This window comes from Olea europaea, chromosome 12, assembly GCF_002742605.1.
Source record: "Olea europaea var. sylvestris chromosome 12, O_europaea_v1, whole genome shotgun sequence".
Classification (NCBI taxonomy): domain Eukaryota; kingdom Viridiplantae; phylum Streptophyta; class Magnoliopsida; order Lamiales; family Oleaceae; genus Olea; species Olea europaea.
The window spans coordinates 11,843,304-11,860,943 of NC_036248.1; the positions used below are offsets into that span (position 1 = coordinate 11,843,304).

Consider the following 17,640-nt stretch of genomic DNA (forward strand, 5'->3'; position numbering starts at 1 on the left):
AAAAAGATATTTTACAATTTTCAAATACTTCTACCAAAAAATGTACTTAAAATATTAGAAAAATACAATCACGTTCTAAAAACTACTCCATTTCTTGAAAATTTTATTCTCAACTTATTGTTTTTGGCTCCTAGATTCCCTAGTTACGATTTCCATTCATAAAAGCTGTTGAATTGTAATTATTTATACATGATAAAAAAGTAAGAAGATAATATTATATGACACTAACTAAGCTTCAATTTGACCTTGACATGATTCTCATTTGATGTTCATTTGAGTCTAATCTCGTACACGAAAAGATACAATTAACCAATTTTGATGAAATATTATCTATTACGAAATTATTATTATTATTATTTTTTACTTTATGCATCATCTAACGATTGAGTCATTATAATTCAACACAGGCCCAAATAGGAACTAATTCTTGGACCAAGCCCATATTGTAGGCCCATTAGCTATCTTATTTCCTCTGTTAAATTAGCTGATCTGATGATAAAGTAGAGCTCATTCATCTATTCAATGGCTGCCTTTTCACCAACGTTCACTGGCTTATCATCTGTACACTATTCACGTGTAATTTTTTTCTTTCAAATTTTACATTTATTTTCGAATGAAATTTGATTAATAAAATTTAATTAATGAAAATGCCTTTTTTTTAGCTCCAAATTAGTTACTGCAATTTTTCCGTTAGGAGTTTTTAATTGCTTATGCCGCTCCATATGCAGAGAATTGAAGTGAAAACTGAGAAACAATGGCATTTGAACCGTGCTATTAAGTCACAGGTGAAGTGGGCTATTGATATCGAATTGTTTTATATTTTTATTTTAAACTATATGAAATTAATTAATGATTTTATTTTCTATTTGATTAATAGGACAGTTCAAGCTCGCGAAACTCAGGTGGCAGTTATAGGAGGGTGTGGAGGCGGAGAAAATTGGTACAATTTGAGTACCCAGTGCTTGTTCTTGTGTATATATTACGCTTCAGTGCAATTATGCAAATAGGTTCTGATATTGATTTCGAAAATACTGTGATTTGCTTAGGAATTACTTGTTGATTAGTGAAAGAGTTGATTCCGTTTGGCTAAAGCTTAAAATTTTTACTTTTTGTACAGTAAGAATAGAGAGAATTTGAAGAGCCTAACCTTTTTCTATTTTAAAAGTTATAATAGAGTTTTAAGCATGGAAAGAGCATCTTATACTTGAGAGAGTACCTTGGAGGTGCTCTAAACTGACTCATAAGTAAGTTTCAAAATAAATAAATTTATAAATGGTGGAATATGAAAGATTATATTAGAAATATGCAAGTTGCTAATATCTGGAAATGTACCCTTTTTAAGTTAAGTAAGAAAAGAGTAAGTTTTCTTAATATATTTAGGCTTAGATGAACATGCAAAACTATAGTCAAGGAAATTTGTTATTGCTTTGTTCACAAGATAAAGAAGAAAGATGGAGTTGAAGGATATCTCTTCTGTGTGTTTTGATATTGAAGGATACACGAGTTAATGATATTATGAATAATAGGGAGAAAGTTTTGAAATGTGGATATATTCTCTTTTTGCCTTTACACCTTTTGCTTTGATTGTTTTGAAATCTTTCGTATAAATTCTAGACTTGTTTGAAGAGAAATTGGGAGATGATTATTTGCCTTTTCATTCTCTTTTCTTTGTCCCTTCCTCCTAGTTAATTCACGTTGTCAGTAAAAAAAAAAAAAAGTAGTGTAGAAGCTGTGATCACAATGGTTGAAGATTTCAGATTGGCACATAATTATATTTTTCCAACATATTATAAGTTAAAAACCTCAGAAAGTAGTTTCATTATTCCAAATTTGGCCTTGATTCTCCAGTATACTGGTTAGAAATATAACAGCATTTTGGTAGTCCCTCCTATGGAAGTGATAAAAGCTTTATGTTTCCAGTCATCCATTAAATTCTGAAACTATTTGAGTGAGAATGTTTGTCTTTAGGTGCCTTATTAGTGTAAACTTGACATAGGACGTTTTGATATGAAAAGGAGGACTCATCCATGATCATTAAATCCTGCATTCGATCATACTAAAGAGATATGCTCATCTACTCTCATTTGGCAACATCAAAATCATCTGGGGTGGAATAGAATGATATTGATTTCGAAAATACTGTGATTTGCTTAGGAATTACTTGTTGATTAGTGAAAGAGTTGATTCCGTTTGGCTAAAGCTTAAAATTTTTACTTTTTGTACAGTAAGAATAGAGAGAATTTGAAGAGCCTAACCTTTTTCTATTTTAAAAGTTATAATAGAGTTTTAAGCATGGAAAGAGCATCTTATACTTGAGAGAGTACCTTGGAGGTGCTCTAAACTGACTCATAAGTAAGTTTCAAAATAAATAAATTTATAAATGGTGGAATATGAAAGATTATATTAGAAATATGCAAGTTGCTAATATCTGGAAATGTACCCTTTTTAAGTTAAGTAAGAAAAGAGTAAGTTTTCTTAATATATTTAGGCTTAGATGAACATGCAAAACTATAGTCAAGGAAATTTGTTATTGCTTTGTTCACAAGATAAAGAAGAAAGATGAAGTTGAAGGATATCTCTTCTGTGTGTTTTGATACTGAAGGATACACGAGTTAATGATAATATGAATAATAGGGAGAAAGTTTTGAAATGTGGATATATTCTCTTTTTGCCTTTACACCTTTTGCTTTGATTGTTTTGAAATCTTTCGTTTAAATTCTAGACTTGTTTGAAGAGAAATTGGGAGATGATTATTTTCCTTTTCATTCTCTTTTCTTTGTCCCTTCCTCCTAGTTAATTCACGTTGTCAGTAAAAAAAAAAAAAAGTAGTGTAGAAGCTGTGATCACAATGGTTGAAGATTTCAGATTGGCACATAATTATATTTTTCCAACATATTATAAGTTAAAAACCTCAGAAAGTAGTTTCATTATTCCGAATTTGGCCTTGATTCTCCAGTATACTGGTTGAAATATAACAGCATTTTGGTAGTCCCTCCTATGGAAGTGATAAAAGCTTTATGTTTCCAGTCATCCATTAAATTCTGAAACTATTTGAGTGAGAATGTTTGTCTTTAGGTGCCTCATTAGTGTAAACTTGACATAGGACGTTTTGATACGAAAAGGAGGATTCATCCATGATCATTAAATCCTGCATTCGATCATACTAAAGAGATATGCTCATCTACTCTCATTTGGCAACATCAAAATCATCTGGGGTGGAATAGAACAACAACTCTCAAACAGGAGCTTAGTTGTAGCTGACCTTACTTAACGCATTGGTAGAGTTTCCATTGAAACTTCAGATTCAGAAACATGATGAAGGATAAACATATATATTGAATACAATATCAAATGATTAATGACTTGGATGGTCATTTGAGAATGGTTTCGGAATTGTGGAACTTTGCTTGATGGTTTTGTGCTTTGAGGTCCTATGGACCTATACCAGATAATGTAGAACTCGAAAACTATTGGGAATTGGACTAGGGAACCAATTCCAGAAGAACAACGTAAAAGGATGAACATTAGCTTCCAAATCTCAATGAGAAAATGGGTATATTTTATTCTATTGTAAAAGGAAAATACACCTAGCCTTTGTTTGGCACCGCTCATTTGAAAATCATTTTTCCTCGAACTCACTTTCAACCACAAATTCCACCAATAAAATAATTTTGCACGTGAACCCATAACTTATCCCTACTTTTTAATCACACAATTTCCCAAAAAATAAAAAAATAATAAATAAATAATTGATTCTTACTTTAAATAATCTCTCTTAAACATTGTATAGAAAAAAAATGAAAATGGGAAGAAAGCAACCCAATCAAACCCCTTATCTATCATTTCCAAACTCAAGTCTTTGTTGTGGAAGTGAACCTCCTTCATCACCAAATGCCTGGATTTTATTATGAACCTGCTTTTGAATTATAATTGTAGCGGAACTCCCTTGATAAATCTTGATTTCGGGCTCAGAAAACAATCAAACGAACATCGGTTTACCTCGGCTCGACCCAAGACTTTTGTCTTCACTTTGGACTGCTCTCTTTCTCTCTAATCCCACAAAGGAGAAGGGTGGTGATGTTAGCAATCCACAAAGGTATGGAGAGGAAGACAAAGATATCACAATGGTTGAAACTCACTCACAATCTCACATGGCTTCCCTCTCTCTCGGTTGCCTCTCTTCTCTCAACTTTCCTCTCCATTGCTACAACACACACAAAAAAAGGCTGAGAGATAAATACATATATATAGGTTAGTTTAGGTCACCAAATATGGGCCAAAAGATCTTTAAGTGGACTGCTGTATATCCTAAACTAATGGGCCAATTTCCAACTCTATATTAATCGCTAAATAGTCTAACTAACCAAATAATCATCCAACCCAAACCCGAGTCATCTAAAAGTGTAGTTCGTCTCCGAGCCGAGCCAAGTCCATGATGTCGATAAATAATCCGACAACTGTTTTAAATCATCTCCAGGATTATTGGGTATTAAAAAATCCAACAATCTCCACCTTGATGCCCAATAATCCGCAAGCAATCAAAACACACAGTTTATACTTGCACAATCAAGGTAATCCAATAAAATTGGAATAACAGGCCTTACCTCGTGTTTTCAACCTGAAACACATACGATACTTGCTCCATGTACTCACCAGGGCTAAGGTCAAGAATACCCAAATAGAAACAAGTATTCACAGTGAACAAATAATAATGCGATAAAGATATATAGGATAACACACAAACAGATCTTTTCAAAATCACGTTCATGCAGAACCACAGATTAACACATAGTTAATCAACATACGGTCACACACATATGCAACAAATGCATAAATGACCCCAAGAAAAGATCTCACCACACTTATTCTATCTCATTCTGTGTTGCTCACACCTCGAGAACACATATCTCCTCTCATCGGTCACCATACTCACTAAACAGATTACTCAACTCATGTCTAACTGGTAAGTCACAATAAATCCTAAGTCCACGGGATAATCCTCTATCACCACATTACTTCTCCCAACCTACGTGGATAATGGGACTCTACCTTACAGAAGTGATAGAAGTGCCTCTCTCACACTCCACCTGATCAGGGTCTCTTTCATAGATAAAAGATTCTACACATTTGATCACATCTCCACTCGTGATCCAAATGTCACACTCTACATCCTCCGTGCATATTACTAATGCACCTCTAGGCATTTATACTCCACCTTATCAAAAGACATCCAAGTCACTGCTAATGCATCACAAATGCACTGCGGCAAAATAACATCTTTCGATGACCACAAAGATTACTCCAATCACCAAAACTCCAAAAAATCCACAAAGAAAATGGCGAAGGTGGCACTCACAAAGAAAAATCGAAAAAAAGAGTCGGTTACTTCACAACACTCATAAAGGAGGCTCACAAAGAGAAAGAATATAACCCTAACATGGCTACCTCACATAATCTCAGAAACCACATAGGCTCACAAAGATAAAGGAGAGAAATGGCTGCCCAACTTTCTTCTCACTACCGCACTCTCACTCCACTCATAGAGCAAATAGAGTACGCCACAAAACTTAACCCACTATGCATGTAAACATATTACACAAAGTAATAAGTCACTCTAATTCATGCAATTACACACATCAAACATATTGAAAGTGTAAAATCAACATTGCAACAGAATTAAGTGACCACATACATGCAGAAAGGATTACACACAGATGCAATGTAAGAACTAGGTTTATTCTCTCAATAAACCTCACTAGAATTACTACTCCACCCTAAAGTCATATTCCCCTTGTCTCTATGCTCTTCTTTCCTTTTATTATCATCTTAGGACAATCTCTTTCAACTATGTCCAAATTTTACCACAGTTAAAATATATGTTATTTTTCGACTTGCCTTAGACCTATACATGCCAACAATACCAAATAATGATCACAAGCAAAGTACTGACACATAATTCACACAGAACAATCGAGTAAATTTTCCAAAGGTCACATGCAATTCTATCGGTGTAGAAAAATTGGTGACAAATTCACATAGAATTTAAGGCAATTAATTAACATGTAATTCCTAGGTTTAGCAACAAGCAATGGTTATCCCAAACCTAACGTCACCCCACACAATGACTTCTAACGCAAAAAATAAATAATTAACCTACACATTTATTTTAACTGCAATAATAAAAAGCAAAGAATACGATACCGAGCGGACCACGTCTGAAGGTCCGTAAATATCGAGAGATGCGAATTCATTACTTCAGGACTATCACTATTCATCCTAAAGTCACTAGCAACCACAGCAACACGAAAATAGCACCTGACACCTGAATGTCCAAGGGCAAAATCATCCAACTTTCACTGCATTGCTCAAAACTGAAATCCGACAACACCGGAGGGTTTGTATCCTTACCAGCAACATTATGCCTGAAGACACCATCCCCAGATTCAGTCCCACGTGCCTTGTCCACGCGCCAGCGACACCCCAACCTTTCTGAACCTCTCCACCTGCACAGTCCAATGGTGGTATCCGTTTCTCCAAATTGTTTTTGGTTTCACCAGAAAACGCCAAAACAAATCCCGCCGAAAATTGAAAAATTGGACAGTTTCTGCCTCTGATTTCTAGATCCGTTTCTGACCACTTCCAGCCTGTTTTAGCTCTAAAAATCACAGATTTATCAACAAGACAAGCTCTGATACCATTTATAGCGAAAATCTCTTGATAAATTTTGATTTCGGGCTCAGAAAACAATCAAACGAACACTGGTTTATCTCAGCTCGACCAAAAACTTTCGCCTTTACTTTGGACTGCTCTCTTTCTCTCTAACCCCACAAAGGAAAATGGTGGTGATAGCAATCTACAAAGGTATGGAGAGGAAGACGAAGATATTATAATTGGTTGAATCTCACTCACAACCTCACATGACTTCCCTCTCTCTCGGTTGCCTCTCTTCTCTCAACTCTCCTCTCCATTGCTACAACACACACACACGAAAAAATGGTTGGGAGATAAATACATATATATAGGTTAGTTTAGTTTAGGTCATCAAATATGGGCCAAAAGATCTCTAAGTGGACTGCTGTATATACTAAACTAATGGGCCAATTTTCAACTCTATATTAATCACTAAATGGTCTAACTAACCAAATAATCATCCAACCCAAATCCGAGCCATCCAAAAGTGTAGTTCGTCTCCGAGCCGAGCCAAGTCTATGGTGTCGATAAATAATCCGACAACTATTTTAAATCATCGCCCGGATTATTGGGTATCAAAAACCCAACAATATCAATTTTCTTCAAGAGATCTTATAATTTGAAAATTTTTGCTGTGCTTTTTTCCCCATTTAAACCCACATCAGACCTCATTATATGGGTACAAAACTGTACCGACCCCTTTTAATTTCCGTTTCAGGTCAAGAAAGATGATATGTTGGACTACAAGATGGAAAGAATTCCTTTTCTTGAGGAGCAGGTAAGGAAGATAAGAGAAGGGGGAAAACTCTTAACAATGGACATTCATAGGCTATTATTGTCTGAAGACAACAGGTTCGACTTTGTAAACGAAGTGGCTGCTGAGGCCAAGCAGTACGTTGAGAACAACCGCGATGAGTACGGTGCAAAGAAAGCGATCCTTCATGTCCTCAGTAATCGTATGAATGATGCTGGATTTTATCGTCCAGAGGCATACATTGAATCAGACCCCTTCAAACCAGGTCCTGGATATCTGAGAGAAGAACTTTAGATTAGATGGATGCACACTCTTGTTTTAACTGAAATTCTGAAGGTTGTAATTTTGTTACATTCATATCATTAAACTTTGGAATTTACCACTCACCATCCTGCAAAATTATCTGCCGACCATACTTAGCCCAAGTTTGGTTTAGATAAAAATCAGATTTTTAGTAGATTTGATAAAAGTTGATGAAATGTGTAGTTGAAAAGTTGTTGAATTTGACTTGAATTTTAATCCACTTTTGTTGTTCAACCAAACACGAAATGGGGTGGAGCAACTTCAGCCCCGTGGTGGATTTGAAAAATCCTCATCACTGCCTCGTTAAAGACACGAACTCCAAAGCACATATCTAGTAATATGTACAAAGGAAGGGCTTCCATTTCTAATGCCTCTTTCATTTGCTTCCTTTCTTCCTTCCAGCTCAGAATGCCTAATGCTTGTTATTTAGTCTCAAAACTAACCGCCAGAAGCTCAGTTTCTGGTGTTTCTTTCAGTTCAGGAGGCCAAGCAATATGCTAGACTCCCTGGCCCAGCATCCTCGGTTGCCTTTACTTCATCTATAATAGTGGCATCGGTAAAAATAAGCAGAATTTTTACTTTTTGGAGGATTAGATTTGTTTAGCCTTTGTTTGAAAGTGATTAGTTAAAAATCACTCAACCCCCCACGCCACCCAAAAAAAAAAAAAAAGACATCTTTATTGTGTTGCGGAAATAAGTATGCTTTCGATTGAGCACTTAATCAAGTATTAGTAATTAGATGAAATTAAGAAATCACTGTTTTTTAACTTCGAAACAAAGACATCTTTATTCTTTGGTTGTCGGACTATTTGTCTAATTTGGAAGGAAATAATTTGTGCTCGTCTCAAGGAAGAATTGTTTGTAATTTTGAATATTAACCTGTTCCAACAACTGCGTGTAGAAGCAAAAATTAGTTCTAAAAACCAGCGTAAGTAATCTTCATAAAAATCTTCCAAATCAAAGAGTCAACAAAAAGAGATCTATAATTGTTATTGCGTTGGTCCGGAAGTTTACTCAGTGCGCATTCGAAGGGTAGCAACTGCGGGTTCGAGTCATTAAAAAAAAATAATAATAATAATAAAAATCTATAATTCAACGACATTGACTTGAGTCAACAAAAAGTGCTCTATAATTCAACAGGGAACATCATCATAGTTCTATAACGTATTAAAGACGTTTTCCTAATGGACCTACGCCTTTTTTCTATTTCCATCTCTATATTTTGGAAAGGATAAAAAACGTCGTGTTTGATACGATAATTGAACAATAATGTCTTATATTGCAGTTTTGTCTATATTGAAGTTTTCTTAGTCTTTGGTACTAATATGTATCTCTCTCGTCACTACCACAAGACTTTATAATGTGTTTGGTATGATGAATTGCCAAATTCAATAAATAATTAAAAAGAAAAGAATAAAATCTATGCATTAATGTATTATTAGTATTTAAAACTATGCTCAGGTCTTGTTTACTTTTGGCACCAATATATATGTTATGCGAAAAAATATTGGGGCGTTTACTTTATTAACATTGAAAAATTCTACTTGTACATAACTATTGCACATAATGGTGTCCATAATGTGATGTGGCAATCATCTGATTGTTTATGTGCAAATGTGAGATTTGAATTAAATATTGGATCCAGTGTCATGTGTAATTATGGACACAATTATGTAAACAATTATGCACATGTAGCACTTCCCGTTAACATTACTGATTCATCAACCTCGATTTTTTTTGGGTTTTCCCATGTTTATGAAGAACATGTTTAAAACAATACACACAATGAAATAAATCATTTCCTTCCTCGTGTTTTTAAAATGAAATCACAATCAATTTTCAGCAATTCAACAAACAATAATATGCCTAACCAAGCAACGCAAATACCCAAATAAATTTATTACAATAGACATTGATCTTCTAGGCGAACAACTCGTTCACTAGTTTGAAATTTTTGGCTTTTCACATATAATCCAATTGGATTTCGAACCGATCTCCATTTTCCTGGTCAGTCTAGTTAGGTACTCGAATCATGATTGTAAAGACTTTCTTATGTTGGATGTGGATTTTTAGCTGTCTCCCCCATTTTGTACGACAAATTATGGCATTGATTGAGGGACGGCGGGGTCCACCACTTGTACCGTGTCTAGTGGTTTGTGAGATTATAAAATGATCATGATTTCATGAACACAAACAACTCAAAACTTCAATCTTTTCTTTTGATTCACTATCAGAGGAAAAAATGACAGAGCTTAAAATACTCATTTTGCTTGTGTTTGTACTTTCTCTTTTCATGAAACCAACTTCAGTACTATCCGCTTATGAAGTTAGGTGCATAGAGAGGGAGAGACAAGCTCTTCTTAAGTTTAAGCAAGGCCTTATATACGACTCTGACATTCTCTCATCGTGGGGAAGTGGAGAAGATAAAAAGGAATGTTGCAAATGGGAACATGTCGAGTGTAGCAACAAAACTGGTCACGTAATCCGCCTTGATATGTTTTCTATATTGAGAGGAGGTAAGATTAGTCCAGTGTTGGCTGAGTTGCGGCACTTGAATTATTTGGACTTCAGTTACAATCATTTGAGAGTCGATAATCTTGAGTGGCTCTCTCATCTTTCTTTGTTAAAACATCTTGGCTTGAGTGGCGTTAACCTTAACCAAACCAACTGGGTGCAGCCAATTTCAAAGCTCTCTTTCCTTGAGGAACTGTACTTGTCGGGTTGTCAACTTGGCAATACTCTGCCTGCTTTTGATATCTTTGCAAATTCTTCTCCGTCCTCTCTTTCTGTCCTCGATCTATCCAAGAATGATCTCGCTTCCTTTTCCATGAACCACTCGTTTTTAAACTTAAAAGAGTTGAGACTTAATGACAATCAGTTGAATGAGTTTCACCCACAAAGCCTCGAGCAACCTTCAAGTCTTGAATATTTGGATTTGTCTAACAATAAGCTTGGGGGATCCTTGCCGGACTTGAGAGCATATTCATCATTGCAACAATTAGCTCTCTCCAATAATCAATTTAAAAGGCTAGCCGAAGGTATTTGGCAACTTTCCAAGCTAAAAAAATTGGACCTCTCTTCAAATTCTTTGGAAGGGACAATCACAGAAGAACACCTCTCAAGCCTAGCCAACTTAGACTACCTAGATTTGTCCTACAATTCCCTAGCTTTGAAATTGAGCTCTGATTGGATTCCTCCATTTCAAATGAGAACATTATACCTCAGATTTTGCAAAGTGGGACCTGATTTTCCAAAATGGCTTCAAACTCAGGAAAGTCTTTCTGTCCTTGATATGTCTTTTGCTAGCATATCAGATACATTACCTACTTGGTTTTGGAATTTCACTTCTTTGTCAAGCTTAAATCTCTCTTATAACCACATTAGTGGAGAAATTCCTGGTCAATCCTCAAGCAATGTTGGTTTTTCTTCACCTGTAGATTTAAGTAGCAATAATTTTTCTGGTCCAATTCCAATATTTCTTTTTCGTTCAATAGATATACGACTATCCAGAAATATGTTTTCGGGATCCATTTCTCACTTATGCACAATGTCCACTCCTTTTACTGCCGAGGTCCTTGATCTCTCAGATAATCAATTGACAGGAGGGCTTCCCGGTTGCTGGATCTTCACAGGCTTTTTAGAACTTCTCAATTTGGCAAATAATAAGTTCTCAGGTGAAATCCCCCCAAGTTTGGGCTCTCAGATTCGATTAAAGATGTTACATTTGCGCAATAATAATTTAATTGGCGAACTACCTTCCTCTTTGAAGAACTGCAGCGACTTGCGCATGCTTGATGTGGGAGGAAACAAGTTAACAGGTACTATTCCACAATGGATAGGAACTCACCTAACAAGTTTGACAGTTCTTAGCTTTCGATTTAATAAATTTCATGGAAACATACATCCAACAATTTGCCACCTTACCGATATTCAAATCTTGGACCTTTCAAGGAATAATATATCAGGGAAAATTCCAGAATGTTTCAACAATTTCACTTCTTTTGTTCAAGAGGGTAATTCAACTGAAAGCACTAGATTTTATGTATATCCTAATGTCCAAAATCACTTTGAGAGTGTACCTTACGTTGATACTTATGCTGACAATGTTTTGGTCCATTGGAAAGGACGAGAGTCAGAATATAGAAAACTAGGAATTTTGAAAGGGATTGATCTTTCTAGCAATAAGTTAGTTGGAACTATTCCTCATCACTTTGCTGATATGAGGGGTTTAGTTTTCTTGAACTTATCAAGAAACCATTTGACGGGCAATATCATATCAAGCATTGGTCAAATGGAGAGGTTGGAGTGGCTCGACTTGTCTAGAAACAAGCTTTCTGGGAAGATCCCAAACAGCCTTGCAAAATTACATTTTCTCAGCGTTTTGGACTTATCAAACAATAATTTGACGGGGATGATTCCATTAGGCACTCAACTCCAGAGCTTCGACCCCTCTATGTATGCTGGGAATAGCCAACTCTGTGGGCTTCCTCTGGCAGAGTGTCCTAGAGAATCTCCTAACCCTGATCATGGACATGGCAGCAAAATTGAAGAAGACGATGATGAGTTTATAAGTCGAGAGTTTTATATTTGCATGGCTTTTGGTTTCATTACTGGATTCTGGTCAATTCTTGTTCCTCTATTTCTCAAGCATTCATGGAGACAATCCTTTTTTAACTTCTGGAGCAACATTGGAGATTGGATCTACGTGACAACAATGGTCCATACGGCACGATTCAAGAGAAAATTTCTGGCCTAGCCTAATGGTATAATATTATTTATGGACATTACATTAATATGCAAAAGTTAATATCCTAATCTCATTTTGTTTATTACTGACATCGGTGCCTCTTTCTCTTCTGGGAAACAACACAGTTTCAATTGTCTGTGGAACCAATTGGTGGCTGACTGGGAAATGAAGTTGTTTCTACTCTAATTAGCACCAGTGTCGTGTTTTATAAATAGTCGAATAAAATAAAATAAAATAAAATTGCTAGATCTCAATTAACTAGCTTGGTTGTGAATTGGTTACTTTGATTATCAAACTAAGGTAATGTTTGATTACACACCAATTCTCAAGGAAATGGAATTGTAATTCCATCTTTTCATTTTTTTGGCGTTTGATTGGCAAAAAATTTCCATGGAATTCATTTTCCACCTTTTGATGCCACATAGACATTTTCCTTTTTTTTTGAGGACCCTGATTACTATCATTTATTTATTTATTTTTTGGCAATGGAAACAAATTCTAAGAATTATTGTAAAAAAATATTTTCCTTTAATTGACAATTTTCATGTAAAATAAAGCCAAACGCCAAAAGAGAAATGATTTTCTTGAATTTTTTTTTTGGTTGGCAATGAAAACAAATTTCATTCTCAATACCAGTAAAATCTATCTCTTTAATTGATAATTTTTATGTAAGACATAGTCAAACGAATACCAAAAAACACTTTTATTTCAACATTTTTCACTTGAAAAATTATAAAAATCAAACACAATAATTTACAATTCCCAAGAAAACAATTTCTAGGCAATTCAATTCCCTATAATTCGTTTTCAATTCAATTCAATTCAATTTCACCTTTACAATCAAACGGACCCTAAATATAAATTATGATGGAGATCAAGTAAATCGTCAAATTAATTAGTTTCTTGAAACATAAAAAACTTCTTTAATTAATATACATTTTACCTTTTATGTAAAAGACATCTAGATATGTCCAATGAAAATTTTGAATCTGAAGGTAAGAACTGAGAATAAACGGTCTCGAATTAGTCAACTGAAATTAAGAGTATCTAACGAGTCGGGAATTCAAGACGAGCCATGTTGGTCCAGGTAGCAAATTAGGCTACTTTGATTTTATTTTTCTTTCTTTTGTTGATTTTAAACACCAAAAGATGAAATAGGTAACTTCCGGGGTTGATGGTCTCCCATAGAGGTAGAGCGCCCACAGGAAGTAGATAACCTTGCGTAGAGGTAGAGCGCCCCCAGAGAGTTGATGGCCTCGCATCGGCGTGTAGTGACCCGCCTTGTTCATCGCTGGGGTAATTTTCTAGACTAGCTTATATCAGGCAGCAAAATCTATTGAGTTAAAATTTACTTGACAAGTTTATGTTATATTAGTACTTATATGTTAATTAAGTCTTCTTAAAATGTATTGAGATATATATATATATATATATATATAATAAAAATAAAAAATTCTCAAAGTCACATCTACATTTTTCAAAATTTCATTTCCACATATAGCGCGGTCATCTTGCATTATCTATCATGTATAAGTAACCTAGTCGATATCAAGATAACCAAATTTTTATTTATGTTTTTGAATTTTTGAGTATCCAAATAAATGATTAAGCTTGTAATCTACCCGGCTTTGATGCCAAGATGATCTCTAGGTTTTCCACAATACAAAAAGACTTTTGACTTTAACCAACTAAAAGGTCTCTATAATTTAATGAATTGTATCATCTTATTGACTAACGTACTAAAGACGTTCTCCTAATGGACCTACATCTTTTGTAATCCTATCTTGAAAACCATAGAAATGTTTCATGCGTATAAAGAAGAAAAAAGTAAAAATAATGTGTCATGTTGCATATATATAAGATTTCTTTATATTTAGTACGAATACGTATCTTTCTCTTGTTACTATGAGATGACTTTATAACGTATTTGATATAATGAGTTGACCAGTATAATAGATAGTTAGCGTTGATGCTAATTCCACCTATAACTGAACAATCAAATATGTGAGTTATGGAATTAACTTGAAAAAGAAAAAAGGAAATTAAAACTAAATTTGAAGAATGAAGAACAATGAATTCCCCTTTTTAATTCGACTTAGAAAAGTCAATCCAACACCACAAAGGTAGCACCAAATTGGAGACTTACAGTCATAGAGAGAGTGCATACGAAGGCTGAAACTGAGTTTTAAAGGCACATAGCAGGGGACGGTTTTTTGTGTTGGCAAAGTGAGGCTAAGAGACTCCAATTTATAGGCAATGAACAAACACATTTCCCATATTGTTTGGCAAGATAGAGTTCAAGAAAGTTGAAATTGGTTACCAAGGATAAAGATAGTGCAACCGTCTAACTTCCCATGAGAAAAGGGATAGAAGTCCCTTTTTCAAATTATCTCAAAAATTGGATATTTAGCACCTAACCCAATGGGCTGATTTCCTCTAATTACCCAATAGGATTGTGCTACATCAATTGTGGTGTGTATTTATTAATATTCTTCAATTCCGGGCTTATAGGATATGAAGACAAACGGACCTTGATTTTTCATCATTGCCTAGGATTTATTTGGGCATCACTCACTAAAATAACCAACAGTTAGAAAAGAAAAAATAATAAATCTTTGCATTGCAATATTGTTAACATTCAACACTATGCTCGCATCTTCTATACCTTTTGGAACCAATATGTACGCTATGAGAAAAAAGTCAAGCTACACCTACAAAGAGAAACTTCACAGAAGTATTACAGATAAGATTCAATAGTGAGTATGTGGTTTATTTTTTGCAATAAAACATTCACATGGGCCCACACCCATGGGAGAGCATATAAACATTCTGCGAATTTTTCTTTCTTTACACTGAGAATAATCCATGAGAAAAATATTGTGGTGTCTACTCTATTAACAGTCCCAATCCATCAACATCAATCTTTTTGGTTTTCCACATTGGGCAAGGTTTTTCTATTTCCCGAAAAATGCGTCAAAAATCATGCACAGAACATAGATATTTTCTTTCCTCGTATTTCAAAAATCATATTACAATCAAATTACAACAGTTCCACTAACAATGTTACAATAATATGCCCAACCAACCACGCAATGCAAATACAAATAAATCTACTATAACAGTCATTGATCTTTTAGTCAGGAGGAAAATCTTTCAATAGGTTTGAATGCTCGGCTTTTTACATATAATCGAATTAGATTTTGAACCGCTTCCATATTTTCCAGATCAGTCTACTTATATATTTATAACACCAGTCCAAAGTGACTCTGGACTTTTAGCTGTTAGACCTCCATTCTATGCGTTACGAAATATTATGGAATTCATTGTGGGGCTGGTGTCTCCAGGTTCTTAAAGTGGATGTGGACTTGTACTATGTATGGTGGGTTTTTGAGATTATAAAATGATCATGATTGTATGAACACGAACAACTTAAAAATTTTAATCTTTTTTATTACTATCGGAAGAAAAAAACAAAAGAGAGAGCTTAAAACATTGATCAAAATACTCATTTTGTTGGTGTTTGTATTCTCTTTTCATGAAACCAACTTTATTACTATCCGCTTCTCACTTCTCAGGTTAGGTGCATAGAGAGGGAGAGACGAGCTCTTCTCAAGTTTAAGCAAGGCCTTATAAACGACCATGACTTGCTCTCGTCCTGGGGAAGTGGAAAAAGCCAAAGGGAATGCTGCAAATGGTTTGATGTCTAGTGTAGCAATAAAACCGGTCACATCTTGAACTATTTCTTCCGTTTTTGGGAGGTAAGATAAGTCCAGTGTTGATTGAATTATTTGGACTTCGGATACAGTGATTTGAGAGTCGATCATCTTGAGTGGCTTTCTCATCTTCCTTTGTTAATACGTCTTGGCTTGAGTGGTGTTAACCTTAAAGAAACCAAATGGGTGCAGCAAATTTTTAAGCTCTCTTTCCTTGAGGAACTATACTTGTCAGATTGTCAACTTGCCTGTACTCTGCCTGTCTCTGATATCTTTGCAAATTCATTTTTCTCCTTTCTTTCTGTCCTCAATCTATCCTACAATGGTTTCACTTCCTCCGTATTCCACTCATTTTTTAACTTAAGTACCCATCTTACTCACGTAGACCTCTCTTATAACCAATTAGATGGTCCCATTCCTGATACTTTCGGGGAATTGAATTTTCTTGAGAAGCTTCGAGTGACTGGGAATATGTTCCATGAGATTCCAACATCCTTGGGAAATTTAAATCATCTGAGCATACACCTAATATCAGATAATACATTAAATGAATCTCTTCCTCATTTACTTCAAAAGTTATCAGGGATAGCATCGAAAACACCGGAGTGGATAAATTTAAACTGCAATCAACTTGTTGATTCCTTCCCAGATATCACCCAATTTTCATCCTTAAAACGAGTTGGGTCATGGTAACAATCAGTTGAACGAGTTTCAGCCACTAAGACTTGGGCGACCTTCAACTCTTGAAACTTTGGATTTGTCGAACTATAAACTTGGAGATTCCTTGCCGGACTTGAGAGCATATTCGTCACTGCAAGAATCACATATCTTTGGAAATCAATTAGAAAGGCTACCCGAAAGTATTTGGCAACTTTCCAAACTAAAAAAGTTGGACCCTCTTCAAATTCATTGGAAGGAACAAGCACAGAATATTACATCTCAAAGTTAGCCCACTTAGACGTGCTAGATTTGTCCAACAATTTCCCAGCTTTGAACACAAACTCTGATTGGTCCTCCATTTCAATGGAGCTCATTATACCTCAGAATTTGCAATGTGGGACATGAATTTCCAAAAGGCTTCAAACTCAGAAAAATCTTTCTAACCATTGAAATGTCTTTTGCTAGTTGTTGGGTTTTTTGATCCCCAATAATCTCGGGCGATGATGTTAATGTTGTTTCTAGAGTTTGACCTTACTCTTTCGAAACCAATCCGACAGAATCACCTAAATGTAAAAAAATTGATTAACAGGATCCAAAAAGTAATTCGAGCCCACCGACTTCACGATATTTCCTTAAAACGAATTTGCTGCCTTCAATGGTGCTAAAAGCGTTCAGCAATCGTTTCTCAGGATAGAACGAATTTTCGTCTCCTATGGAAGTAGCACTGCAATCTGCAGGAGTTCCAACGAACTCAACGAAGTGTGTTTTACTTC

At 35.1% G+C, this 17,640-nt stretch overlaps 2 protein-coding genes across 2 annotated transcripts; both read left to right on the forward strand.

Moving 5' to 3' along the window:
- The first annotated feature begins 510 nt into the window (after positions 1-510).
- LOC111405646 (protein PLASTID TRANSCRIPTIONALLY ACTIVE 7-like) lies at positions 511-7,830 on the forward strand. Its single transcript, XM_023034622.1, has 4 exons — positions 511-576; positions 729-785; positions 878-940; positions 7,409-7,830. The coding sequence occupies exons 1-4, from the start codon at positions 523-525 to the stop codon at positions 7,736-7,738; spliced, it is 504 nt and encodes a 167-aa protein (XP_022890390.1). The 5' UTR covers positions 511-522; the 3' UTR covers positions 7,739-7,830.
- Positions 7,831-9,958: 2,128 nt separating this feature from the next.
- On the forward strand, positions 9,959-12,810 carry LOC111405647 (probable LRR receptor-like serine/threonine-protein kinase At4g36180). Its single transcript, XM_023034623.1, has 2 exons — positions 9,959-12,510; positions 12,620-12,810. Exon 1 carries the CDS (start codon positions 9,990-9,992, stop codon positions 12,501-12,503), a length of 2,514 nt encoding a protein of 837 aa, XP_022890391.1. The 5' UTR covers positions 9,959-9,989; the 3' UTR covers positions 12,504-12,510; positions 12,620-12,810.
- Positions 12,811-17,640: the final 4,830 nt, after the last annotated feature.

Bases quoted from the DNA above. Each gene is read 5' to 3' on its own strand.
- LOC111405646 (XM_023034622.1), top strand. From the start codon at position 523: ATGGCTGCCTTTTCACCAACGTTCACTGGCTTATCATCTGTACACTAT. The intron at 577-728 runs GTAATTTTTTTC...CTCCATATGCAG, and splicing joins CATCTGTACACTATTCACGT to AGAATTGAAGTGAAAACTGA. The intron at 786-877 runs GTGAAGTGGGCT...TTTGATTAATAG, and splicing joins ACCGTGCTATTAAGTCACAG to GACAGTTCAAGCTCGCGAAA.
- LOC111405647 (XM_023034623.1), top strand. From the start codon at position 9,990: ATGACAGAGCTTAAAATACTCATTTTGCTTGTGTTTGTACTTTCTCTT.